Consider the following 26,900-nt stretch of genomic DNA (forward strand, 5'->3'; position numbering starts at 1 on the left):
GTCTTTGCTGCTACTCACTTCGAATCAAAAGAGGGATTATCAGTCTAGTACTAGCAAACTCTGTAGCAGAAGCAGAGATAGTCCTGCAGCCTTGGTTCCATAGCCCTCTCCTGGAATGACTCTGAGGTTTTCGGAGACAGCCGTATTTCAGCAATTTCCATCCTTCTGGATGTCTGCTGGGTCACTGTGTTCCTTTCTTCATTGAATATGAACGACAGTTTAATTCAGAGTTGTGGTGCTTAACACCTTGTTTCTTATTCTCTTTCAGATCACCAGAAACTGGAACGTGAAGCTCGAATCTGCCGACTTCTAAAGCATCCAAATATTGGTAAACCTCCTTGGGCTTAGTGGGAGTGGGGTGAGGGAGAAGAGTAATGTATCTCATGTAGTGTGCCCTAAGAAGTCAAATGTATTCTGAATGCTCACAATAAGTCATCAAACTTGCCTGTTGAAATCACTTCAGTTTCTCTCTGACAAATTCTGCATATGACCCTGTCCAGTTTCTTAGCATCCTGGACCAGATATTCACCAAAGTGTGCTGTGTTCTCATCCACTTGCCCATGCAGAGCTGTCCCTGCTCCTCGGATGATGCACAAGTCTTGTCTTCTCATCTGTCATTTTGCAATGGGAGCAAGCTGGTCTGTTTGTCTTCCCTACAAAAAAAAATTCTTGACACTTTTTGACATGTCTGTTTAAAAGTTGTATTTAGTGATATACCCAAAGTTAAAAGGAGGGTGGACAAATATGTCAGCTCTTTAGATTAAGTAGCCACTTACTCTAAAGCCAAGAGACTAAAACCACTGCCCATTTTGACAGTAGTTAAAAAAAAAAAAAGCACAGTGGAATAAAGGGAATAGTTTATTCTAGAAATACAGGAAGAGCCAAAATAAAGCAGAACCTTAAACCAAAACTACATTATTTACTGAACTGTAGAGAGAAGACATGGATTTTTATCTAGTTCCAAAGCACTATAGAAGTTTGTCCTAAGTTTTCTTCTAGAGAAATGTCACCTTGCTAGAAGTTGCACTGAGAAAAAAAATTAGACTATTAATAATCCCCTTTTTTAGGACCTTTAAATAAATAAAACCTCTGGGATACTAGCTAAGGTCTAATTTGATTTAATTTATTTAAGAAAACATTAAGAAATACTAAACTGCCACCTTCAACTAAACCACTGTTAAATGTCCCTGTCTGGAAACCTGTGATGCATTACTGTCTTTCTTTTGCATAACCCTGTCTGTCAGTGTAGATAACATTGTAAGGGCATCTATCTGGTCTGACATGCAGCTTCATAATCCTTTACTACTGTCCTCTGAAGACCTGGGAGCGAAAAGGTGTTTGACAGCACAGACTGTGGACTAGCATCTGTAGCTAAGAAGCAATTTCCACAAGCTTAGGACCTCACAAAAGCACCTTAGTAGTTGCTTTTGATCAGAGTTTTTTTCCATATTTGTGTGGTTTTGGAAATACTGTATGAGGAGAGGAGCAGTGACCACCTTCTACAGTAATTTACACTGATTAATTTACTGGCCCGTAAATTTATTGCCTGGCAATACTGAGAATGACTAGAACTCATATCAGCTGGTTATTTAGCTTCATTTGCCCCCTAAGACTCGTTGCTTGTAGTTTAGTAAGTGATATCTCTTTTTATTTTGGCCTTGGCTTCACTTTCATCACCTCTCCTTTTTATAATTTCTTGCATCTTTTTTCAGCAGACCTCTCACAGAGTAGATCTCATAAAGAAGATAAAAACCACTTTAATAAGTAAACCTCACCAAAACAAAAAAACATACCGCATTTCTGGTTCAGGGCTACAACTTGTTCCTCATCTGTCATGAGTGACAATGCTTGTCTTCTGTTGTATTGTGGTTTGGAAAAGACCACTTGGAGGAATGTCAGTAGTTCCTGCATTTTCTACAGAGCATTTCTTGTCTTCCTAAAATGAATATTTTTCTCTTAAGATAAAGAGAGTAGTCATTATAAACTCAACGAGTGGTTACAAATAACAATAGAGGAATTAAATTTTATGCTTACGACACAGAATCAAAGTGTATTGAATAAGACTTTGGGAAGTCTTATGGTACATTCAGCAGTCCTGTGAAAACCTTTTATAACTGGCTGGTTCCAGGCCTGTTTGTTCTTAAAAACCTTCAACGCTTCCACAGGCCCTAGCAGCAATCTTTGAAATGTTTAATTTTTCTCTCAGTTAGACATTAGAAAAAACATACTTTGCTGCTATCTTAGCTTGTTGTTTCTAGTTCTATCTGGAGTATATGTGGAAAGCCGTTTTTCTTGCTTGTAACAATCTTTTACATTTTTGAAGACTGTTATCATGTCTCTTTATAGTCTTTTTTTCTTTTTTTTTTTTTTCAGAATAAACAAACCCAGTTCTTTCAATCTCTTCTTATATGTCATGTTTTCTAGACCTCCAGTCTGTTGTTTGTTTTTTTTTTAACCCCCTTCCCTGGATTCTCTGCAGTTGCTTCATATCTTTCTAGAAATGTGGTGCTTAAAACTGGACACAAGGTTCTGACTAAGGCCATGTCAGTGCTGACTAGAGAGGGAAGAATTTTTTCACCTGTCCTACCAAAGATACTCTTGTGTTGTACATCATCCTGAAAAACTTGCCACTTAAATATATGGTTGCTACACTTTTGTTTTCTGATGCATAATTGCTTCAGACTACTTTCTGCAAAACTTCTGTCAAACAAATGCTTTTTCCATCTGGTATAGATGAGGATTCCTACTGAAGTGTAGATTACATGTGTCTTAATTGAAACAAATAGGAAGAAATCCACTCTGTGGGTTCCCTCTCAGATTATTCAAGACTATTTTGATTTATCTTTTGATAGTATAATAGGATTGCAAGTTCCCCCACAGCATCGTGGTCTTTAATAACAAAGCCATGTATTGCATCATGTAGATAATTAATAACTGTGTTGAATACTTTTGGTCTCTGGACAAACTCTTGAAGGTATCACTTGATACATTGTTCCAGTTTGACAGCAATCAAGTTTGAGTGTTTTTTTTCAGTGAGTTGTATACACCATTGTAACCTAGTTCTGCATACACATTTTTCTAAATTGCTTATGGAAACAGCAAGTAAGATGCTGTCAGGAGCCTTGCCCAAGTCCAGATGCTGCATGCATTGCTGCATCCATAGTCCTTGGACTTGTTGTGTTGTTATAAAAGGGAAACATGCTGTTCTAACATAGCAATAGGTTTTTTTTCCTTGAAATGCGTATTAGAAGTTAGTAATCACCTAGCTACTGCCATTATAAATGTTACAAACTCTTGTGGATGACTACATGGTGTGTTGCCTCAGTGGGAGCTGTGCTAGTAACACTGCACAAGAATTCTGCGGATTTTGTGCTTGCTTTAATTTCCCCAGTAAGTTTTGTTCTGTTTTTGTTGCAAACTCTGTTGCAGCGTGTCCTGCTTTTCTACAGTGACATGAACCTTTAGTGAGTCCGGAGCTGAGGATTTTAAGTTAGGACTCTGGGAGTTGTGCTACTTCTCTTGTCTGGCCATACACAGGGTAGAAGTCAAAGCTGTTGTTGAATTTGTAGATCTTTATGCATTTGCTGCAAGGCAGTTGATTCCACTATGGATATTGTGGACTGCAATACACTGACCATAACACTGCTGCTCTGATTAAAGGTTACTCTAGGTGCAAAATAATAGTGATATTTCTATTTTGCTGCTGCTGTTTGTGAAATGACCACTTTTTGAGTTATCCTAACCTGGCTTCATCAAAACTCAGTCCTAATTATAGGCTATTGCTCTGTAATTGGGTGTTTTGCTTCTCTTTAGATGCATGTTATGGTCAAGGTAATCCTTCTAAGGGGGTTGCAATAAGGTTTTTTGTCTGACAGAAGAAAGTTGCCTCAAGGCAATTTTCTGATTTCCCATTTATGGTATGTACAGTGTTCTCATTGCAAACTGTCCATTTAAATGTGTCATTGTAGCTGGTCACCTCCGATTTAAGTTCATAGAGGAAAGATTTCTTTCCTGAACTTTCAACTTGTTGGTTTTTTTCCTCTTGACAACTTTCTAGATTATTTTTTTTTTTTTTGCATTCTGGTCCAGAGAAACAATTTGCCAGCTATGCTTACCCAATACAGCAAAAATGGATGGAGATGAGTCAGTGATCTGTTCACCCTGCTTTAAAAGCAAAAATGATGCATCCATTTCTGAGGATATGGGAGTATTAATGAGAGGCAGAAGACAACATTATTAAAACCCCACTGTCTGTAGAGCAGATAAAATGCCTGTGGAAGTTGGCAAGAGCCACAGCTCTGTGGGGACTTCCACTTCTTGAGCAAATTACTGTTCCAATGATTCACTTATCTATGAATCTTGTGGGCATTTGACATGAGTGTGTTTGGGAACACGCAGATGAGAATGGTATGTCTCTCTTCTTTCCTTGGTCCCTGCTTTGCAGGAAAGAAGCAGTTTTCTAGAAGCACCCAAGCTTCCCTGACCCTTCATTTGCAGATGTTTCCTGATTGTGCCACTGAAGCTTGTGGAATGAGTAAGATAAAATAAACTTCACCATTGCCTTCTGTTTGTTATAAAGCTAAACTTACCATGTATTGAATGTTGACTCTTCCTTATTGGAACAGCTCTTTTGGTCTTCTGTTTAGCTGTAAATTTAATTTCAGTAAGTTTGTGTATTTGATTTTTAATCCTGTAATTCATTCACTATATAGGGATTCTTTTGTGGAAAATTCTTTTTTTTTCCCAAGCTTCCTGCTACCCATCAAATACTAGAGTGGTGACAGGTCTGAGAACCCCAGTATCTTCCCACAGACTTGTTCAGTGCAGATGTCAGCTTCAGCACAGTGCTGATCATGACCTTCCCTGTCCTAGGACTCCTGAAGCAATAATGATACAAAATTTGGTAAAAATCCTCACTCATAGTTTTTGAAACCTTTGTCTAGCATTCCTGTGCTCTCCTACTAGAGCACGATTGTGTCTAGTTCAGTGCCCCATGAAGTCTGCTTTGTATATGGATTTTGTCTAATGTGTTGTTAGGTGTCACCCTTCTAAATTTTCTTTGTTATGCCATTCCTAGTATGTGCTTCCTCTTTGGATCAGTCACCAGATGTTCAGTACTGTCTTAGATGTTTTTAACCCAACTGTACAAAAGTAGTCCTTGAATACCTTTTGTTCATAGTTGAAACTAAGCTCTTCTAGGTGGTTATTGTGTACCAGCTTGTGGCAGCCTTTGCTGTCAAGAACTGCAGGTGCTTAGGTCTAGAATAATAAAAATACATATTTTTAAGAGAGGCTGGTAGCTGCCAAAAAACCCAAGCCAAATTCTGGTTTTTATTTTTGCCTTCATATCCTTTGCTGAACTGCTTCAGAGTTAATGTCTTTGAGGGAATTTATAGCAGTAGTGAAGTGCTGTCCTCAGCATCTATCAGAATTATTGCTTTTTCAGTTGTTTCTGTAATTCTGACTTTCTCCAAAATATACTTGCACCTGAATTCTTTTTATTTTAACGTCTACCTGTTGACTCCTCTCAGCATAAACCACAATTTTGGACACGTCTGTATTTAAAATGTGGAGAAAATGTTATAGAAATCTCCTGTGAATTAGAATTTCTTTTGACCCAGTTCAGTTTTATTTCCTTTGACAGATGGTCTGTCCTTCTAGTACCTCTGTCTGGTGAGAGTGATTTTGATGGGTGTGTATAACAGAAGACCTCCAGTTTGTGTGCACTTAAATGATGTTTATTATCAAGGTGTGAATGGCCACAGGGACCAAGAGGGATGCTCTGCTTCTGTATGCAGCCCAGCTGGAGAGTCCCAATGGTGTGCATTGATCAAGTCTGCAGAACTAATACTGGATTTGTTGTCTTAGTGGTATCAGACACAACTTAAGGTTTGCTCACTTCTCATTTTGTGATATTACTCTTGCTATGCAGCCCTCACTTTTTCCCCCCATGCTGCCACTTGGAGTATTTTCATATCACCTTTTCCTTAGCAAGAGAATTGCTTCCTTAGTGAATAAGAAAAAAGCACAGGCTATGTTCTGCTGTAAACAGCAGATTTCCTTGTTTTCCTTTGGCTGCAGACACCCAAGCTGCCTTTGCAATTGGACCAGAAAGGATGTTATGTGCAAAGAATAGTTAAAATTCTGTGGGTTCTCCAGTGGTTTTGGCCACCCTTGCTGCCCTATGAAAACTCAGTGGTTTCCAAGTGGGATGCTCTCGCACCTGACTCAGTTCAAAGCTGCTGTCCTGCCATTTCTATTGCTGGGGGACTGCTCCTTTTCTCTGGTGAAACTGGTGGGGAGAGGGGGTGGTGTGGGGAAGGAGGTGGATGGGGACAGGAGAGACCTTGTAGGAAGAGTTTAGTTTTACGGCTTTCTTAGTAGCTGAGTGGCTTTTTCTTGGAGGTGTCACGGGACTGCCTGAGAGGACAGCAAGTTGCTGTGCTTCCTAAGAGGTCAAACAATGATGTTCTTGGCCTTATGCCTTTAGTTTTCTCTCTCCTTCTTTCCCTCTGCCATGCTGCTGCCCCTAGAAAGGGGAAAAAAACACCAACTGCTCAAAACAGAGTATCAGCTAGAGTATACTCCTGCTGGAAAGCTTGAGCCTTTGAGCTGCAAGTTCTGGTTTATTATTTCCAGTGCCTGTCCAGGTAGGGATTTAGGTGAGTACCCATGCATGTCTGATTGAGAGAAGGCTCCCCAAAACCCCAGGCAGTCCAGCTTTTTGTTTCTCATTCTGGTTCACCCAGTTAGTTCTTTCACTACCTATTGTTGTTTTCATGTAGTTTTAAGAAAAAATTTTCTTTATAATCCTCTGCAATTTGGGAATGGGGTGACAATTGCATTTTCTTCCTTGCTAGGGAATACATTTATTCTATATGTCTTTCTGGTCCATATTAGAGCAGTATTCAGATTCCATTGTTCATCTCTTTGGCTGTGAGATTTATCTGTATGCAAGCAATCCCTAAGAAAAAATAAATAGTTGGGTGATGGCCAGACTCGATGCACTCATACTCAAAGGTACTGCAAAATTTGGAGGAGGAGGAGATTCCTCCAGACCCTGCTTTCTCTAGTTATAATCAAGGAAAAATGGAGGAGTTGGCATTTAAGCATTGAGGAGACAGAAGGAGCCTTCTTTGGGGTTCCCACTGGCTGACCACCAAACAGAACAGAGGGACAGCTGCACTCCATTGGAATTGTGCAAGCAACAACCTGCCTTTTGAAGAGAGCTTGCCTCTGTGGCAAGGTTCATGACTGTCCTGGGCAATCTGAGAAAGGGGTTGCAAAAATCAGGTTAATACAGCAAGGCTGGGGGGGTGTCAGGCAGAACATGTGCCTGCATGGACAGGAGCATTTCTTTGCAACACCAAAGGCTGATTCACCCCTGATGGCAGGAATGTGTGTAGCAAACTTGCAGAGTCTGTGTGAGACCTAAAATTTGTCACATCTTCAATCTTTTATTTATTCTAATAAAGTGGGTGCCTCTCTCTGTATTTTCTTGGAGATAGCAATAAAGTAAACTTGTTGTTATTTCAGATTTTTTTTAAAAAATATCTAGTGTGTATTACTATATATATACACCAAAAAGGAGGTTTACTATATAATATGTATAATGTATGTCACTGTATGTGCCTCTCCCTGTATTTTCTTGGAAATAGCAATAAAGTCAACTTGTTGTTATTTCAGATTTTTTTTTAAAAAATATCTAGTGTATATTACTATATATATACACCAAAAAGGAGATTTACTATATAATATGTGTAATGTATGTCACTGTATATTGCATATATAATACTAGTGGTTATCAAAAGTACTTCAATTATCTTGTACGTGGATAATTGGAAAATATTAATAACAATTCTGGATGTTTGTGATTGCACTGCTGTCAGGAGTGTAGGAAATACTGCTAATGCACTCTTCTGGCCCATGTGATGTTTAAGTAGGGCATACTGTGTTATGTATCATGTGCTGAACTTCAGCCTTTCAATATGAATGTCACAAAATCCAAGGAAAAATAACATTTAGCACTGATTTTATTTTTTTTTTTTAAATACTTCGTGTTTTTTTCTTTTGCTGTTGCTTTTTATCTCTGCAGAAAGACCACTTTCTTAACAGGAGGGATACTGTTCTCCCTACAATGTCTTTTCTAGGCTGCAAATTTCTGTGCATAAGGGAATTTCCTCTGACTGGGCACCATGTATGGCAGAAAGGGCGCTGCTTAACCTCTTTTTTGTTGTTTTTCTGGACTGGAGTGTTAAGTTACAGTGAGAACAATAGTGAGGGGTAAAAACCCACCCACCTGTGTGTGCCTTTTCATACTGCCTTGGGTGTGTTCCTTGTCTGTTTTTGCAGAGCCTGCAGCAGCTTGGTTCTGCCTGAACCAGAGGAGAGTGTTAACAAGCCCTTCTCTTTCATTTTACAAAACTTTAAAATTGCAATTGATATGAAATACCGTGGGCTTGAGGAGTTTGCAGCAAGGTGATATCTATCCAGCATACTCTAACCTCTCTGTGTTAGATTTGGAAGGAGGCAGAGGAAAAAGTCTGTGTTCCTGAGGGACTGGTTAACAGCAGCGTGCTGTGTCCTGTTAGCTAACTGTCCTGCTGCTCTTAGTTACTGCTCTAACAAAGCTGGTCATTAGCTGCTGGGACAGATGATTTCTAGAGGATTATTTGCATTACAGAATTTAATGCTTTTTAATAGGAAATTTTTAATTAAAAGAAGAGTCCTTTTGGAAACAGCCTGAGCAGCTGCAGTGGAGTGCTGCGTGTTTAATGTAATTAGAGAAACAGCTGGGGTGGGAGCTGAGCACCCAGCTCACCAGCAGTCCCAGGCAGGACGGGCATCCCGAGTGCTGCGAACCGCGCGGGAAGCGCCCTGGTGCACAGCCAGGCTCAGAGGTGGTGGGACAATTCCCATCTTGGCTGCCCAGGCTGGTGAGCAGCTGGGGAAGCGGGAGTGGGTGGTGGCCATCTGCGTCACTTCACTTGTCACTTGTGCTGCCACAGACCATAGTGCTCAGTTTGCAGTCTGTCGGGCCATGTGTATTTGTATCTATAATTTCAGCATCTCCTGGCACGTTGGAGAATATCTTTGGAAGAGGGCGTCAGGCAGACTTTAGCCTCCAGTTTTATTCTACTGCTTCTGGCATGCTCTGTCTCTTGAAATATGCCCCTTGTGATATCTCTTATCTCCTCCGTAATAAAGACAAATGTCTGATGTCTGGCTGGAAACTGCTGAGAAGTGAAACTGTGACTTTTTCTAATGAGTGGCTGACCTTTAAATAGAATTGTCCAGTCTAGAAGATCCCAGATTGCTTTTGAGTTTGCACTACGAAGGCTGTGTGAAGGAGTTACTGCATTGCAATTACCATGACCCAGGAGACAAACAGAAATCTCTGTTGCCTCATATTGGCTCTGCTGCAGGTACTGCAACACAGGCAACTTAATCTGAGAGCCCCAAATGTTATGTAATCACAGCATGCAGTGTGTTGGTGCAGAGGTAGTTGACTAATAGTGTCCTTTATGTTCCCTAATGTTCAGATGCTTTACATTTAGGAACGCCAGTTAACCTAGATTTAGCAGACAAGATTACCCTATTCTGTAGCTTGAACCCTGTCCCAAGGCCAGGCTAAGACCATTGGTATGTAGGAGCAAGAATATTTCAGGCCATGTTAACTTCTCCTAAGCAGAGGTAAGTAATTGCAAAGTGAAGATATGGGGAATTATCCCATTCAATTTTTCTGCTGCTTGTATCCCTGCTTTTTGCTGTGACTCCAGTAACTACTTTGCTTGCAGAGATTTACTTGCAGCACGCTGCCAAAAACCACCCTGTGTTACAAGAACTTGCCTGCCCCAACCATGGGCTGAGCCCCTAGGGAGCCTTGCTCCACTGTTGGCTGTGGACATGGGATATGGGGGAATGTCCCTCATGAGCTTATGAGGCAAGCATAAATGCTTCTGGCCTGTTAAGCTCAGCGTAAGGGTAAAAAGGTAGTATCAGCACACTGGGCAGAGTGAAGGGAAGAGGTAGGTCAAAGCTAGGCTGGGCATAAGCTGTGTGACCCCAGTATCAACTGGCCTTTCATACGTGACCGTTTAAAAATGAGATGCCTATTGCTTACAAATGTCTTTTTATGTTTCTGGGTTTCAGGTAGACTTCTGTTAAAAAAATAGAAAGCTCTTTCCTAGTTTCTTCATGATTCACTTCAACTTTTGCATTCACAAAGTCTGGCTTTGCATGACTGGGCAGCAGTTTGCGTTGGTTGTTAGGCTGGTACAGCTTGTGATGAGGGAGATTTTCCTCTTATACTCAGTTGCTTCATATCACACTTGGGCATCAGAGACCTGGGGTGCCTGTGCAGGGTCACTTCTCAGGCAGGGAACGCAAACCACGTGGCGTGACTGTTGTGTGTCGCTGTTTGGGACTAAAATGCTTAACTTTCTGTAGTTGATACCATAGCTTATTAATTCTGTTTCTTTCTAAAATGAGAACTGAACATGCATGAGGATTTTGAAACATTTGTTTCTTGAGGCAAGGTTTCTGGCAAGACTCTGAAGACAGGAGGCAGAGAAAAGTAATATTCACAGCAGATGTTCTTAGAAAGTGCTTGAACTCCTGCTACCCAGCTGTTCCTAGGTTCAGTAACTGCAGCACATCCCCTTGAGCCACTCACTGTGGTGTCAGCCTCTTTGCAAATGCTCTGGATTGTGTTAGGGCCTCCGACCTGACACACAGAAGACAGAAAATAATTCGTGTAACTTGCATCAGGCAGTGTTGAAGGTCTGAGTTTTGGGGGAAAGAGAGTGGATTGGTCTCACAGTTGTTCTGTCATTTGTTATTTTTCCAAAAGGCCAGCTTTGTGGGAGATATGTCTTGTACAGGTAAGAGCAGTTTATATAGGATGAGGCTGGAGAGGAGTCTGAGGGGAAAAAAAGGATGCTTAAACCAGCTAACTAGGTTGTGATGTGTAGTGGTGCATCACATCTTTCACCATGCAGAGTTGTAGGTGTGCATTTAAAATTGGAGGGGCAGTTTTAGGTGGCAGTCTTTCATTACCCTCAGTGGAATGCCACTAGAGTACTAGATTCATGACTGTATATGAAGAAAGTTAAGCTTTTTTTTGTCTTGCTGAAAACATTCCATTAAGATGCTGTGCTGAAACAACTGCTTATTTCTCATGGAACCTCTGTGCTTCTTGGAGATATCGTCCAAGTGTTGGTGTGCACTTCTGCTGACTGACCAGCTGGTGTTGTTGCAGATGGTGTTTCTACCTAACAATCTGTAACTGATCCTTCTGCTTCGGATAATATTTATTGTGGAATTGCTTACTAGTGCAGTGGGCTTTTATTATTTCTGAAGACATCTGTAAAACTTGATTGTCTTAGGAAATCCCGGAGAGCTTGTGAACTCTATAAGCACTGTTCTTTGTGCGGATGGGACCTTTTTCTGTGCCCTGACTTAACTTTGGGTAAAGTCTTTCACCATATCCTGTAGTCGATTTAGTGCCTTGTTTGACTTGCTTCTATATTCTTTGTCCTTCCCCTCTCCTTATCTTTTCTTACTAACCATTGTACTAATTGCTCTTTCATCCATCAGAGGCCTCTGACATAAGATCACTCATTGAGTGACCCAGGCTGTGCATGGTGTTGGCAGGGACTAATTTCTTATATATGTAAGAGTCCTTGTGTTAAGAGTCTTTGTTTAGGAAGAAGATGGTTTGAATCACAACTGCTGGGCAACAGAATCAGTTAATAGAGATCACCAGAAGATGAGGTAGATTGAGTGAGATCAGGTTCCTTGGCAAGTACCAGACTCTTTTATAATTTGGTTGTCTTCTGGAAGACTCTGTGTTGCTGTTGTGCAAGTTCTCTGTTGCTGTGATTTGAGAGTGTCTTTGTGATGTGTATGTGTCTATCCTGCTGCACTAGACATAGATGTCACTGCTCCCCTGATGAGAACAACAACATAAAAGGGTTCTGTAACAGTTTTGAAGAAAAAGGTTAACGGGGTGAATACTTTTATTTTTAATTCTTATTTTTTTCTTATCATGGGTAGTCAATTTTTGGTAATCTATTGCCCTCCAGCACCAACACACAACTCTATTTTTCACCTCATGTACACAGGTTACACACTTATGAGCAGTCTACATTGACTCTGCTCAGTTGCTTGGGTGAAGGGAACTGATGGGATTAATGTAGATGTTAGATGGTGTGTCAGGACCAGCAGCCTCTGGAACAAATGGGATCTCATTTTCATGGGAAAATATCTGAAACAGAGGATGACCTAGTACTCGGGTTCTTGTCACCCACTCTTGGAACTGGCTATTTGGGAACCTGTATCCTGCCATCAGGTGGAGGGCACTTGCACAGGATATCTTTAAAGGAAAGGGAGCTCTCTGCTGACTGGAAGGTAGAGCTATCAAAGGAAATCTGATGTTTATATATCTTTATGATGAATGTTAACTTCATCTGGATCGTATTTATGAACCAAAGTGGAGAGGAGGCCAAGAAATGTTTTAAATGCCTTTATCCTTCACATGAGCTAAACGTGGTGGAATTAGTTCTGAAGATATGCCACTGTGTGAGCTAGCTGAGTGGGTTTGGAAAAGGCAGGTCATGTTTTCAAGCTGACAGTCCCTGCTGGTTATCACTGTGTTAGAAAGCAGGAGATTTTAACTTGTGTGTCAGCAGAGTGAACCATGGTATCAGAACTGAGGACAGCAGTATCCTTGCTGGTTGGGAAGGCTCTTGTGGCTTTACAGGAGGGTAGGCCAGCAAAACATTAGGGTGAAAGGGCACTGGGTGTTCTTGCTGTTCTGCTACTGGGTTCTGGTTTAATTTCTTCCCATTGCCATCAGTATGAAGCAGATGCGGACTGGAATTGAAAGTCACAAGAGTTCTGATACATTCAGACATTTCTGAATCCTTTTTGATTCCACTTCTGCTGCCTTTCTCCACACCGTAAGCCTAATGTTTTGAGCTGTTGATAATTATTCCTGTGTGGAGTGGTGTGGCCTACTGTCATCTTTCCTATAGATTTTCTGGGTTTTCCTGTTCTGCTGTTACTCCCTGAGCTTTGTTACCTCAGCAGATTAAATCCTGGGCAGGTTTTGTTCCAGCATTGCTCTAGGCCATTGTGAGGAAGTGGCTCCCTTGTTAAGTTAATGACCCGTGTCCTGCCTCCAAGGCTTTATTTTGCTGTGCAGCCCTAGGGTTATGTACAACGACGTTGTTTATGAACTGTCTCTCTCCTTCTGTCATGGTTCCTCACCTAAGGATGCAAATAGTGTTTTACTGTCCTTGAAGGCTCTTTCTGTTGCCTCTGCCAGTCTCTGCCAGCTGAATTTTTACTTCCTTCCCTTTTCATAATGTATCTGACAAAGTTGCTTTCCTTAGGACAAAGAAATAGCACCAATCAGCTCATTTATGTTTTATTTTCTGATTTAATTTGCTGCCCACATCTTTGCATCAAAGTTTATCCATCATAGTTTCTCACATCTACCTGCAGACATGTTTGCTGTTCCTTTTTCATGGCCACTGCTGCCAGCCTTATGATGGCTACTCCTCTGCCAGGTTTTGGTTGGTGCTGCTCTCCTCTCTGCTTGGTGTTTCTCCCAGCACTTCAATGACCTTTCAAGTGCCAGAGGAAGGAGAATGTGTATTGAGCTTCACCAGACGTAACTTTCTAAGCACATTCAGCTTTCCTTGAAGTTGCTCTGCTCTGTCTTCATAAGCTCTCCTTGCTCTCTTTTGCCCGTGTCCTGGGCTTCAGCTCTTGTTCATGGGCTCGCCTCCTGCATTCACCTCAAACAGTCCTATGCACTGGAGTGAAAACTCACCTATGCTGGGAATCCACGTCTGCTTCAGCCATTTCCTGTCTTTGGTCTTGAATGGAAATCTTTTCTCCTAGGAAACACCCTTCTCTTTCATTTTTGTAGTGCCCCTTCTGCTGTTTTCTGCCAGGTGCTCAGGAGGCAAGTTTTCTTGTAAACACAAAGTTGTATTGCAGTGAAGTTATTACAAAGTCAATTAAAACTGTTTACTTGGAAGTTTTTTTTTTTTTTCGTGAATGATTTGAGGACTATAGTTCTTAAAAGGTGATGTGTCTCTGTTCTCATGCTGTAGGAACAGCATGTTGTGTCTGCAACACCTGCTGTGCTGGTACTCTAACTGTACTTGCTTGTTTGCTGCATTATGCTGAGTGGAGTGCTCCTCTGAACCCCTGTGGTTAGGTGCAGTAGGAATGCTAAGGAAAGGAATTTGGTCAAGGTACCAGCCCAGAGAGCTTTTAGATAAAAGCATGAAAAATATAGAGAACTACAGGCAGAAAGAATAAAGAAAGAATGAAGCCCTTTTAGGGAAGGTCCTGGCAGTGGTCTCTGCATATCTTTGCTACTCTCAATTTTGTGTGTGTTTGCCTGGATGTGGAAGGGTGCCTTAGCAAAGGAGAGCTGCAAGGGGGATTAGAGGAGAGCATTGAGAATATTTGCAAAAGCTGTTCCATATGGAGGAGGAGCACGTGCCAAGTGCTAGTCTGAAACATTCCCAAGACGGTGGTGGTGGCTGACATCATGTGCCAGTAAGAGGTGCAAACTGACCTCTTACACTGGCAGAGAGAAAACCATCATGTTAGGAGAAGTCAAGACAGGTTCACCTGTATTTTATGTGGAAGAGAATGGAAGACAGGGAAGAGAGGCAAAGGTACTGTTAAAGTGACAGAGCCACATAACAAGATTTTTCCTATAGGGATGAGAATGGTAATGTTACTTTGGTCAATACTCATTTACAAGGTGTGACAGAGACCCAGTCCAGTCTCAGCTAGTTGCTTTAGTTGGATGAATCAATAGGGAAATGAAGGAGACAACTCGTCCTAGTTAGGGTGTGATGGTATAGGAATTAAGTCAAATAGCATTGCTACTTGTTACCTTGATTGTCAGAGAAAGCAGAGAAGTTTTCCAGCAGGGCTGAAAAGGAAAGAAGTAGGAGGTAGGTAGCAATATGAAATTAAGGGCTTAGTTTATCTTCTTGAGTTATAAGTAATGCCTAGGTATCTAAAACATCAAATAAATTGAGATTTTGTTTCAGACAAGAGGAAATGGCACTGTGCTGGCTGCATAGATACAATAGTTATTGCCCATGTGTACTATGGGGAAAAGAGGAGACCTCAGAATACCAGGGGATAGTGGCCTGTCATGGGGGAAGCCTCAGTCCTGCATATTAAGGAGGACAAGGAAAGTGAAAAGATGAAAAGGTTAATTTAGGCAATAGGAGCAGAAAGAGGGGGGGATATAGGGAAGCTGAAGGAGGATGAAATTTTGAGAAGGGGTCTGTAATCAGATAAGCCTATGGTAGCAAACAGGTCAGAAGAAATGAGGCAAGAAACTGGCTCTGAATTTTGAGTGAGGATTTGGGGTGTAAGTCTGAATGAAGTGAGGAAAAGCACATAAAAGGAAGGAAATTCATGGAGCCTTCTAGGTGGAAGGCAGAAGGGAGATCAATGACACTGACATGCAGGTGAGGTTGGAAGTAATACGTGGGTTGGGGGCTTGTTTGGAGATTCTGATAATGATTGGATTTTGGAAATAAAATGGATGGAGAGAGTTAGCAAAACATTAGTATGGAGGAAAGAGTGGGCAGATGTGAAAGGATGGTACTGGAGCACTGGAGAAGGAGAATGAACAGGAGGTCAAAAATATTTAAAGCTTGTTTTGATGCTGGGGAGTGGTGGATGCATGTGAAGGACACCCATCTGTTCTTTTGAGGTAATGAAAGGAAACGGGTCACTAAGCAAACACACAACTCAAATAAAATGATTGGGTTGAGGGAGAACTTGGCTGTATGTGTGGGTTTGATTTGAGAAGTGTCATATTTGCTACATGCTCTGTAAATCTCCATTTTTTGATTATGTTTTTGCAGTGAGGCTCCATGACAGTATTTCAGAAGAGGGTTTCCATTACCTCGTCTTTGATCTGTAAGTGTCTTTCTTTGGCTTTGATGCTTCACCAGTGATACAGGCACATGGACGTTGACTAAAAGTGTAATAAAAAGCACTTGCATTAATATAATTCTCCCTTTCTCTTTTGAGACCTTTGGATACCTCTTGCCTACATGCCAAAAAACAAACAAACAAACAAAAACCCAAAACAACAACAAAAAAAGAACAACAAACAAACAAAAAAACCCAAACCAACCTGTGTGGTAGGGGATGGACCAGGATGCTCCTGGCAGAAGATGTAAGCGTGTGGGATGGCAAAGGTTGGCTTTCCTGAATAGGGAGGCTGATTTGTGTCTCTGAGGCAGCCTGGAAAAGGTCAGAAGAGGGGTGTTCTGTCCCACTGTAACATACCAAGGTCTGGAGAGGTGCATGAGCAATTCTTGCCTAGTGTGTCAACAGTGTCTTGTACACTACTGGTGAAATGACAATCCAAGGAGTCAGTTACATGGATGTACCAGTGCTGGTGCCATGGTGGTGGAGCTCTGCTCTGGCTGCTTTGTGCCACAGGTCCCCACACAGGCTGTGGGAAAGGGCCCAGGTGGGCAGCCACATACGTTCTGTGCAGGCTTGACCTAGTTGTGCACAGGCTCTGTAACCTGCCTTGTTCTTCTGCACTCCAGGGTTACTGGTGGGGAGCTCTTTGAGGACATTGTTGCCAGAGAATACTACAGTGAAGCAGATGCCAGGTAAGACTGTTTCCAGACCCTTCTGTGTATGTGCCACGTGTGTTGGCAAGTGGAATGATTTTCTTGACTGGTGTTCTGTGCATGGCTTTGTTCTGACACTCTTGCTCTCTGTCTGGAAAAAACAATTCCTCTTTCTGCTCTTAGCATAAACTATTGTCACCAGTCAGCATGACTCACCAGAGTTCCAGCCCTGCTGCTTGCAGGCGCCGCTGCCTTTGCCACTTGCAGACGCGGTGCTCTTTGCTGGGAGACCCTTGGCTAGCGCCTTCGTTTGCCTGCCCTTTCTGGTGGGTGCTGACAGTGTGACCTTAGCGAGCAAACACAGGGCAGAGCTGTCCCTGTGGCTGTGAGAGCAATAGCTTCTTGGCCTCTGCCTTCTAGTTAGGGGTTCCGGTGGCATGCTGTTGCTGTTGGGCAGATCCATTCAATTTGCCTGTGTCTAGGTAATGGTTTATGGGGCAGGGCGAGAGAGGCCTTTGAAGGCTGTGTTTCTGTGGAAGCCCTCTCTGACTCTGAGCTGATTGGCACAGTGAGAAAAGGCACAATATGTAAGAACAAGCTTTATGGTTTATTACTTAAAAGATTTAGATATGCCCTTCTTCTGAGTGTGTTTTCTCCCTCCCATGCGTGAGCTTCCTAAAGTGGTCTGTGCTTGTTGCTTTGCTGTTTATGTAGGATGGGTGTTTTGTGCAGCAGACTGAGTGTGTCTTCTCCCTCCCTTCCTAAAGTGGTCTGTGCTTGTTGCTTTGCTGTTTATGTAGGATGGGTGTTTTGTGCAGCAGACTCTGACCCATCTGTCTGCTGGACGTGCAGCATTTGGAATCAAAGCTGGGATTAGGCAGCTCCTGTTCTGCTTTAGCAGGGCCTGGGAGTGGCCAAATGTGACAGTTCACCCCTGCTTATTCTGCACCCATGTTCTTATCCCATCTGGACCCTTGCTGGAGCAGGAGTTAGGGGAGCCATGAGAAGAGAGGGCTAAGAAGGGAGTAGTGGGTGTTGCTCGCAGAGTGAGCTTGGTAGGCAGTGCTGTGAGGAAGTTAATGCTGAGTGCAAGGAAAGAGAGTATGACCTGGTGTGTTAGGTAGGCACTGCTGTGGAGTCTGAGCGCTTATTTGCTTTCCCTGTGGTGTGCTCACAGCCTCTGCCTTCTGGCCACTGCATGACGCTTTCAAATGAGGTGTTGCACTGTGTGCTCTGCTGTGAGCTGCCTCCTGATGGGGAAGGCCAGTGGGCTTGTCATATCTGATAGAGCTCCTGGCAGGGAGGTCTGAGAGCCCTGTAAGTGTTTTCAGTAGGGTGTACAGATGTTGTAGGCACAGCATCTTGGGCAGGTACACAGTCACTCAGGCCATTCTGCCTCGAAGATGGGAAGTTTTGAGATCACCAGTCTTTCTCCATGTTACTCTTACCACATTTACTACTCTTACTGTTCCCTGAAGTGCTAAAGAGCTGGCAGTGACCAACACTGCTCAGGAAAAGGGGAAAAGAAGTACTGTCTGTTGCTGTGTGTCTTCCTCGGGGCGCTCAGCCTTCTGACTGTCAGCTGGCCAGGTCTTGCAATGCCCACAACATGACAGGGTGAAACTCCTCCCTTTCTCTTCCCATGCCGAGCTGAATTCCAGAGCGGGCTGGGAGAGCGGGGGAGCAAGGTCTGTGCCAATCCACTGCACTTGGCTTGCCTGGGACACCTCACACTTTTGCCATTTTTGGCCAGAAAATCTCTCTTGCTCAGACTCAGCTCTGTTCTAATTATACATTTTTGTTTTGGGAGCGGGGAGATATTCATGGACTCGGACCCTGAGGATTGTACTGCCAGCTCCAAAGGGGTGGGGGTAGGAAATACACAGTGCTGCACCTCCTCTCCTCTTTCTTCCCTTACCCTCTTTCCATCTTTGCCAGTAGCCAACTTCCCTTCCCTCAAATGTTTCACTCATTTCACATTTGTTCCCCTGAGATTTGTAGAATTCAGTGAAGGGACTGACTACTGATCCTGCAGTGAGGATACAGACCTGTCTGAGTTGTCCACACCGAGGTGCTTACTGCCCAGGCAGAGTTGTCAAAATCGCTGCTCCATTCCACATTCACCCCTGAAAGCTGAGTAAATGTTTAGCGGAAGAGATGTTTTCACCAGAAATCTCAGCCATGAGTGTGTTGTGCTGTTCTTATGCGACAGGTATAAATAACATCTTGCTTTTGCCCCAGTAGTTTACAGCAGTGACAGTGGCAGAGAGAGTTTTCCATGAGCTGGGGGAGTGCAGCATACTGCACTTAACAGGGAATGAGTCTGCTTTTCAGATCTCAAACCCCTTAAGTGGGATCTGTACTTAAAAGGCACCCAGCAAGCGGGTGTGTGCGCACATTGTGTATGTAAAGTGCTTGAGATGCTGCTCTGAAAGCTTTGCAAACTGGCAGGCGCCCAGGAGTCATCATCCTGAACTTGCTGGAGGAGGCGGCTGCTCTCTGGAAGTTTTTTTGCTTTGGACTAGCCCAGCTGACTGCTTCTTGGAGTGATTTGGTCTTGCTTGCCCAATCTCAGCTGCTGTTTGCACATACTCAGGTGCCTTGGTTCTCCTGTGTGGGGTAGGCACTGTTGGCTGAAGGAACATGCGGGACACTTAGTGAGATGGGGGAAGAGAGGAGGGAGATGATGTGAGGTAGGAGAAAGGATTTGTGGATAGGGTGCTTAGTGCTCTGTTGCTGAGGTGGCTGGAGGTTTCCAGCTGTGGCAATACTCAGCTGTGGAATCCAGTGGGCATGACAAAGGGATTCAGCCTGGGGTCTTGAACTCTCCCTGGTACAAATATAAAAATTAGGGAAATAGTGCTGGAATGAGATGAGATGCCAAATGTGTCTGTGTGTGCATAACTGTGTGTCTCTTCCTTTATCTTGCAGCCACTGTATTCATCAGATACTGGAGAGTGTGAATCACATTCACCAGCATGATATCGTGCACAGGGACTTGAAGGTAATACTTCCTCTGTGCCACAGAGGCGAGGAGAGCAGCCAGGGGATCATTGGAAGAGGCAAGACAGCAGCACTGTGTTGCCAGCTGGCAGAGTATTTTTTTCTTGTTTTTTACTTGAACTGAACTCAGGGGTTCCTGAAGCACCAAATTTCTCCTTCAGAGTTTTCTAGAGGGTGTGCTGAACTCCTGAGGAATTTCTCAGTTTTCATGAACCTTGCCACCTCTCAGCTTCTCTGAGGCAGCTCCAGGATGGAATAGTTGTGAACCTTGGATTGCAGTAGGTCTTCAGAGAAACTTGGGTACAATTATTTATAATGAAGGACACTTTCTAGTCTGCCATTGAAGAGATTTCTAGAGACCTGGGGCGATCTCTGTTCAATCTGCCAGGACGAGTTTGTCTGCACAGTGCATGTATATTTTTATTCTGCACTGTTACCAAACACGCCATTGGGCTAAGGCAGAGATGCCCAAGAATTTTTCACACTGTTTCTTTTTTCTTTAGTCAGTAGAAGTGCTTTTAATCTAAAACCAAAACTGCTGGCCACTTAAACACTGGGTGAATCGACCGTTTGCCACATTATAACACATTTATAGACCCCCCCGACCCCCTGCAGTGTAGTTACTTAAACTCCCTTCTCACACAGTGCCAGCTGTACTGGGAGCTGGGCAGGCTCCAGAATGAAGAGCTTTGAGCAGGAAAGTCTGCCTGTCCTGCAGCCCTTTCTGTCTGAAGTGGGAATGGTGATGACCACCAGTGGTCCAGTTAATGTAATGCAGGATGACACCTGCTACTAGAGTTGGTTTTGGTTTGTTACACAACGCATAAGGGGAGAAAGTATTAAAATAGTTTGCAGAGAGCAAGGTAAAAGCATGTTGCAAGCTTGGTGGCAGTGTTCCTCCAGTGTCCTGATCTAGTGGACAGCTGTTAACCCTTAGTGTCTCTGCCAGACTCCCCTGCAACACTTCTGGCCTTCTGATTCAGAGCACTGTGAAAAGACACAAGTGCTCTACTGTGGAATGGCCGCTCTGGATTAGGGCTGGTACCTGCTCTGGAGGAAGCTCCAAGAGGCACTACTGCCCAGTATTTGTGCCTCTATGAGAATCATTAGTGTTTTGCAGTACAAGATGGTTTAAGTTTTCCTTTGCATCCTGTGTTCAGCTACAATCTGTTTGGCTTCCCAGGTTTTGTCTGTGTGAAAATTGTGAACTTGTTTCAAACTTAGCTGATAGATACTCCTCTCTGTAGTTAATATGTTTCTTCTGTTGCTTTCTCCTATTCGCTGAAACTCTCCAGGCCTGAGGAGTAGCCATTCCTTTTAGCAATAAAAGATCCCATGCTCTTTAATATTTAGCTCCTTGCCAAAAGCTTGGCCTTCAAGGTCAGTGCATAATAACTGCAGAGCTTGCCTCAAGTGAAGTTTTATCTTTTGCACCTCCCTCTCTCATAAGCCTGTCTTTTGGCTAATATGCTCTTAAAGAACTTTATATGTTGAGCTGCATATAGGGACCATAAAAAATTTTGGAATGTATTCACATCCTTACCAAAAAGTATGTGAAACCTGAGACAACCCATATGTTGGCAAACATGCATATGGATAAGCACCATTAGCCCTAAGGTGTTTGTAGCTGTATTTTAGAAGCAAATAGTGCTTAGCTAGCAAAAGCCTGGCTTGAATTTCATTGTTTCTTAGTAAAGCCAAGCCCAGATGTGATCTAAGTTGAAAGAGATTTTCAGAGGACTTCACTGGTTTTCTGCATTAGGGGCTTCTTTACATTGGTGAATTTTCATCAGTATAGCTTGTTTCCACTTTCCATACAGTGAAAAGCTGGTGTCATCCAAATATATTTAGACCCCAATCCCTTCCCTTCCATGCTGCTTATTGTAAGGACTGTGATGGCAAGGCTGTTCTCCATTCAGAGGAGAAGCAGGGCACTTTAAGGCTGATGAATGAGCAAAGCATCTTGTTCCTGTCAGGAAGAACAGGGATAGAGGCTGTAAAAAAGACCTTCATCAGCTCTGAAACTGAGACAATCTCCTCTTTCTCAATTTCCAGGCTTCCATCTTGTGTGGTTAACAAATCAAGTGGATATGAATTGCAAAAATAATCAGAAGGAGTTAGGATGAGAAATCACATTTGTCCTGCCTATCTACAAGATGGGTTTCCTGTAGAACTGTGATAGGCACCACTGTAAAGGCTTTGGAGTTTTGAAGGGTCCCATGTAACTAGCTGCTCTCGTGCTTCAGAGGAAGCTGCTGGCTCTCAGTCCAATTTTTGGAGTTGTGTTAAGCCTTCTGCTGAAGTCCTCTGCTGGAACACAACAGAACTATGATTCAAGTGAGATATATGTGAGGCAGAAATGTGGGGGACAAAAGACTGTCTGCCTTACCTGGCACATGGGGGAAGTAACAGGACTGCTTATTGTATAGGTGACAGCGGCAGTAGCAAGACAGTGTATTTTGTGCTACTGTAAATATACAGCATGAAAAAGATATCGTACAAGAATATTCACTACTGTGCTACTTACGCCAATGTGAGGCTGAGGCTTTTTCTGTAAGGGGTGAAAGCTACTGCCTATCCAGATGAAGCCTTCCCATATTATGGTGCTGTATTTGGCAGCCCTTATTGGCATCATATTTACTTTACACAGTCCCCAAGGCACTGGAAATGTTCATGGGGAGAAACATCATGGCAGATTTTATCTAATGCATCTTCCTCCGGTTCCCTTCCCCCACAATTACTCTCTTTGGGGATGACAGAAACAAATTTTGGTTTCTGCACTGCAGGAACTGTGCTGCCAGTGCCCTCTGGTGTCAGCATGTAATACATGGGCTGGGTTGGGAGAGCCTCTGCCTCCCACAGAGGATTTGTTGGACTTGAGGATTTTCTGCTACTCTAGGTCAAGGCCGTTTGTTGCTGCCTTCACCTGAACAGCTTTAGTACATGCGTGCTAAATTCAGGCAGTAGTTTGAATTTAATGTTGTGAGTAGTGTGGTTGGAGGCTTTAACAAAGATGTCAGTCTTTCATTCTTTTTTTTTTTTTTTTTTCCTTTCTTCTCCCCAGCCTGAGAATTTACTACTGGCAAGTAAATGTAAGGGTGCTGCTGTCAAACTGGCGGACTTCGGACTGGCTATAGAAGTCCAGGGAGAGCAGCAGGCCTGGTTTGGTAAGAGCCTTTGAGCTTTCCCACTCCTGCTCCCTGCTTTCCTGATGGCTAGTTGACTTCCACCCTTCCTAAGGACTTTTTCTTAGCTCTTCCAGCATGCTTGTGTGTTTTTGGCATTGCTGCTGCTTTTCCTAGCATTTCAGCCTCTGGGTCCTTGGGCACAAGCCTAGGTGGAGTAGAGGAAAGAATATGATAAACAAAGACAGAAAAAATGGCTATATAGTTCTCTGTTTTTCTTTTCAGTTTACAGTAGGTGCTAGTGTCAGAGATGAATGCAGCTGCTAAGTTTAGACCCTGATCTGAACTTTCCTACTGCTCAGGAATGCAGACATCTGGAATTTTCTTCAGTCATTTTACAGAAATTCGTTTACCTGGGCTTTCTCTGCCACATTTGGGTCTGGCCTTATCTTTGTTTGGCTAAAATGTAATTGGAAATGAGACATTCTCAGGCTAACCATAAACTCTGAGACTTGGCAGTGCTGCAGAGATTCTGGAGAGATGGCTGCTTCTCCTGGTCTGCCCACATCACTTGGCAATCAGATGTGTCTTATCTGTGTCTTGTGTTTTCAAACTCCAAGCCATTATTTGTAACAATGATATAAAGCCTGGCATATGAGTTTGTGCCCAGCTGGTTGACACAGTCCCTGTTTCTTTTTCTGTTTTTCCTGCAATTCTTGATCCCATATGAGTTTCATGTTTCATTGTGTTGTGGTTTTGTTTGGCTGGTTTTTTTTTGTGTGTGTGTGGGTTTTGTTTTGTTTTGTTTTGGTTGTTGTTTTGTTTTCTCCTGTTACTCTTGATTTACCAAGAGGTAGCTCTATCAAACATGAGGTGAATGGTGGGAAATGGGGTTTGGAATTTTTTTGGTTATCACTAGAGGATTTTGTGATCTGGCAAGTTCTCTTCTGTTTGGGTATTGTAAGTACTTCATGTTGTCCGTTTCCTGGCAGGATTTGCTGGCACTCCAGGCTACCTCTCCCCTGAAGTCTTAAGAAAAGATCCTTATGGAAAACCAGTGGATATATGGGCATGTGGTAAGACTCTGTCAAAATGTTTTACCCTTAAACAACATTGTTTCATGTAGAAGAGCAATTCCTTATAACCAATTGCTGGGAGGGTGTGCAGTGCTCCTTCTTATTGGGTGGAGAGAAGAAGGCACTTGAGGATAAGCACCTTGTGTAGATGGAGTTAATACTGGAGCCTGAACTCGTTTGATTCTGGCTCCTAATGGTTTCCTCAGGCTATCTATCAGATGTTTGAGACTCAAGAGATGGGAACTGTCTATGCTTTGCAGAGTCAGTTGCTTAGATAACTGTAGCCATTTCCTATTACACTAACTATGTAGAAGGTGAAATATTGAAGAGAGTTGTTTTTTAAAAAAGGAAAAAAATGAAGTGTAAATGTATCTGGGACTGATAAGTTTAAAGATATGTGATATCAGTGTTGCCTGACATAGACTAAATGGTTTTCTGCAGGCTAGGAGTGTTAGCTTTGTCAGAGTCATTTTAGTCCCAAGACCATGCACAGTAAGCATCTAAAAACACAGTTCTTCCTAAAAAGTCCCTTGCTGCTGAGCAGCCCCCAGGGGATGTGGCTTCATTGTATTCTGAGAGCAGCTGAGAGGTGTGGCTCACCAGCCATGATAGCCAGAGGAGGGTAGAAGGACATCATGCACTTTGTTCTAGCTCCTGGCAACGGGCGTTCAGAGCTGAACATGAGGTGCCAGGGTGAGGTGCAGCAGAGGAGAGGTTTTCACTGTCTTTTTCTACCTTGGAAGGCTAAATGTGATGGCAAATGAAGATAGAGAGCAATCGTTGCCTTGGGGACTGTCAAGAGGGAAGGAAGAGGGGCTGAAGGAATAATTGGCGTATTAGCCTAACCATAGTGTGTCTGTGTCTCTCCCTCCCAGGAGTGATTCTGTACATATTACTAGTGGGGTACCCTCCCTTTTGGGATGAAGATCAGCACAAACTCTATCAGCAGATCAAAGCCGGAGCCTATGACGTAAGGGCACTTTCTTGCTGAGTACCTGCATGGGTGTAGAAGCCATCCAAAACATGGCACTATGTTACTTGGTGTCCAGCAGCAGGCCCCAAGCTACTGTGCAAAGTGATGTGTGGCATGTTCATACACCTCCATGTCTTCACTGCCTGGGATTCAGTCCTGTTTGGGGCTACTGAAAGGATATGTGGGAAGCATTGCAGTGGGCACTAAGACATTGCTGGTCATTAGGGAAATGCAGAGCTGGAAATGCAGATGGCAGAAATGGTGTCTTCTAGTGCATTTACCACAAAGTGCTGCAGATGTAGCCAGAGCTAACTCAGGGCAGCAGAGCAAAGGTAAAATGAAGGAGCCTTATCAAGGCCTAATTAAAAGTATTAGGGAAGTGTTCTGTAGAATAATGGCTTAAATTAGGGCCTCTGGTCTCCCTCAGTGCCATAGTGAAATTTATTCTAGCCATGGACAGCCCAGTGAGAAGACTGAATGGCAAGAGCCTTTGGAGGGGTGGCTTTGTGGTGACGAGCAGCATGGTGGGTTGGAAGCTCTGGTAAAAAGCCAAGGAGTTCATGAAATGCTTCTCAAAGCATGGCAAAACTGAGGTGTAAAAAGTGCTTGAAGGAAAGGAACAGGCAAGGTGGTTAGTACTGGAGAGCAAAGATGGTGTAAAATGTGTTTTGGGTGCCAGAGCTTGAATGCTTGACTTAAGTCCTTCCACGCAAGGAGAGGCTCTGGAGGGAAGAGGGAACTCTAAGTCCTAGCTCAGAGCCTGTGGGCTTGACTATCAAGAGGAAGTTGAGAAGCTCGTTTTTTAGGCTGTCTTGTGGTTTGTATTGAAAAAAAAAAAGAGAGAGAGAGGGTTCTGCTGGACCCCTGTTACCTCCCAGTTTCTGTGCCCGAGACCGAGAGAGCGACTGTACTGGTGAGAACAAAAGTCTGCCTAACCCTGTGTCCTGGCTCAGTGGCTTCCTGAGTGAAAGAAAAGTGATGTCTTTGTACTTGATAGCTTTAAATGGACTTGTGTTCTTCTCTCACCTTCTTGCTCCTCTTGTTTCTGTGTTGCTTGTTCTTATTTGAAGTGGTTTTGCACTAATTATATTGATGGGGATTTTAAAAGCACTTCAGGGATTAAATGTCTAACTCTTTTTGTAAGTCGTGAGGAGTGAAGTGCCTGACGCCTCCTACCTACCTGTTAGTTTTGCATTCTTACCTATGATGAACAAGTTCCAGTAGCTTCCTCTCCTGTTTTGCCTGGTAGAAAAAGTTTTACTGGCATACCTGTCCCTGGTGTCCTTACCCCAGCATCAAGGGGCCTGTGTGCACTGGACTGGTGGGTTGTTCTCTCTCAACCGCAGAGAAAGTGGCAACTGTGATTTGGACTACATGCTGCTGGGTAGGGGTTTTGCAAGGCATGACCATGAATGCTTCAGAGTTCTGATGGGGGGATAGTGTCGTGGCTTGCAAGCTCAGTACCATCAGTTTTGGGTATTCTCTCACAGAGATTGCAGAACAAATTGCATAATGCTTTGCTGATGCCTGAGAATGCAGAAATAAGATTAGATGCAAATCAGATATGGTGCGTGTGGTTTTTATGACTTGACTGAGCAAAGCACAAAATGCAGGAGAAAACAGGTGTGATAAACTTTTTCTAAATAATATAGTACTCTAAGAAGATGTTGTCAGGATAGATCAATCTTTTCCCTGCCCTTAGAGACAGGCGACTTTATGCCAACAGCACATTTATCTTGACATTTTCAAATTCACTTGTATTTGTAGAGTAGATTTGTAGGAGTGAGCTATATTGCATTTAATCTCAGTGTGCTGTCATCTGTACCACATGCAAGCATCTGAAGGATGGTGTAAATATCTTACCTTTATCATTACTGGAGTTGTAGGAGAGAGCAGTTACCCCTCATGGATGATCAGTAGCTGAAATACTTGAGATTCTTTTGTTTCCATGCTTCTGTTTTCCTGTCCACTATTACATCTCTCTTGCTCCCCAAGTAATGATTTCTAGGATGGTAGATGCTTGCTAACAACCTCCTGGTGGGTTGCTGTACCTAAGTGACTGGTTTTGTTCTAAGATATT

The 26,900-nt window shown here is 43.0% G+C and overlaps 1 protein-coding gene across 1 annotated transcript in view; it reads left to right on the top strand.

The window, feature by feature from the left end:
* Positions 1-268: 268 nt before the first annotated feature.
* LOC103782254 (calcium/calmodulin-dependent protein kinase type II subunit gamma) overlaps positions 269-26,900 on the top strand; it is a gene marked incomplete at its 5' end in the record, with an annotated part of 30,456 nt that continues 3,824 nt past the window's right edge. Inside the window, 7 exons of the mRNA XM_008950009.1 lie at positions 269-328; positions 15,918-15,972; positions 16,617-16,682; positions 19,575-19,647; positions 22,711-22,813; positions 23,764-23,847; positions 24,723-24,817. Coding sequence (XP_008948257.1) covers positions 269-328; positions 15,918-15,972; positions 16,617-16,682; positions 19,575-19,647; positions 22,711-22,813; positions 23,764-23,847; positions 24,723-24,817 — 536 coding nt within the window. The remainder of the gene's footprint in view (positions 329-15,917; positions 15,973-16,616; positions 16,683-19,574; positions 19,648-22,710; positions 22,814-23,763; positions 23,848-24,722; positions 24,818-26,900) is intronic.

Source organism: Merops nubicus, unplaced genomic scaffold (genome assembly GCF_000691845.1).
Source record: "Merops nubicus isolate BGI_N331 unplaced genomic scaffold, ASM69184v1 scaffold23601, whole genome shotgun sequence".
In the NCBI taxonomy this organism is placed as follows: Eukaryota; Metazoa; Chordata; class Aves; order Coraciiformes; family Meropidae; genus Merops; species Merops nubicus.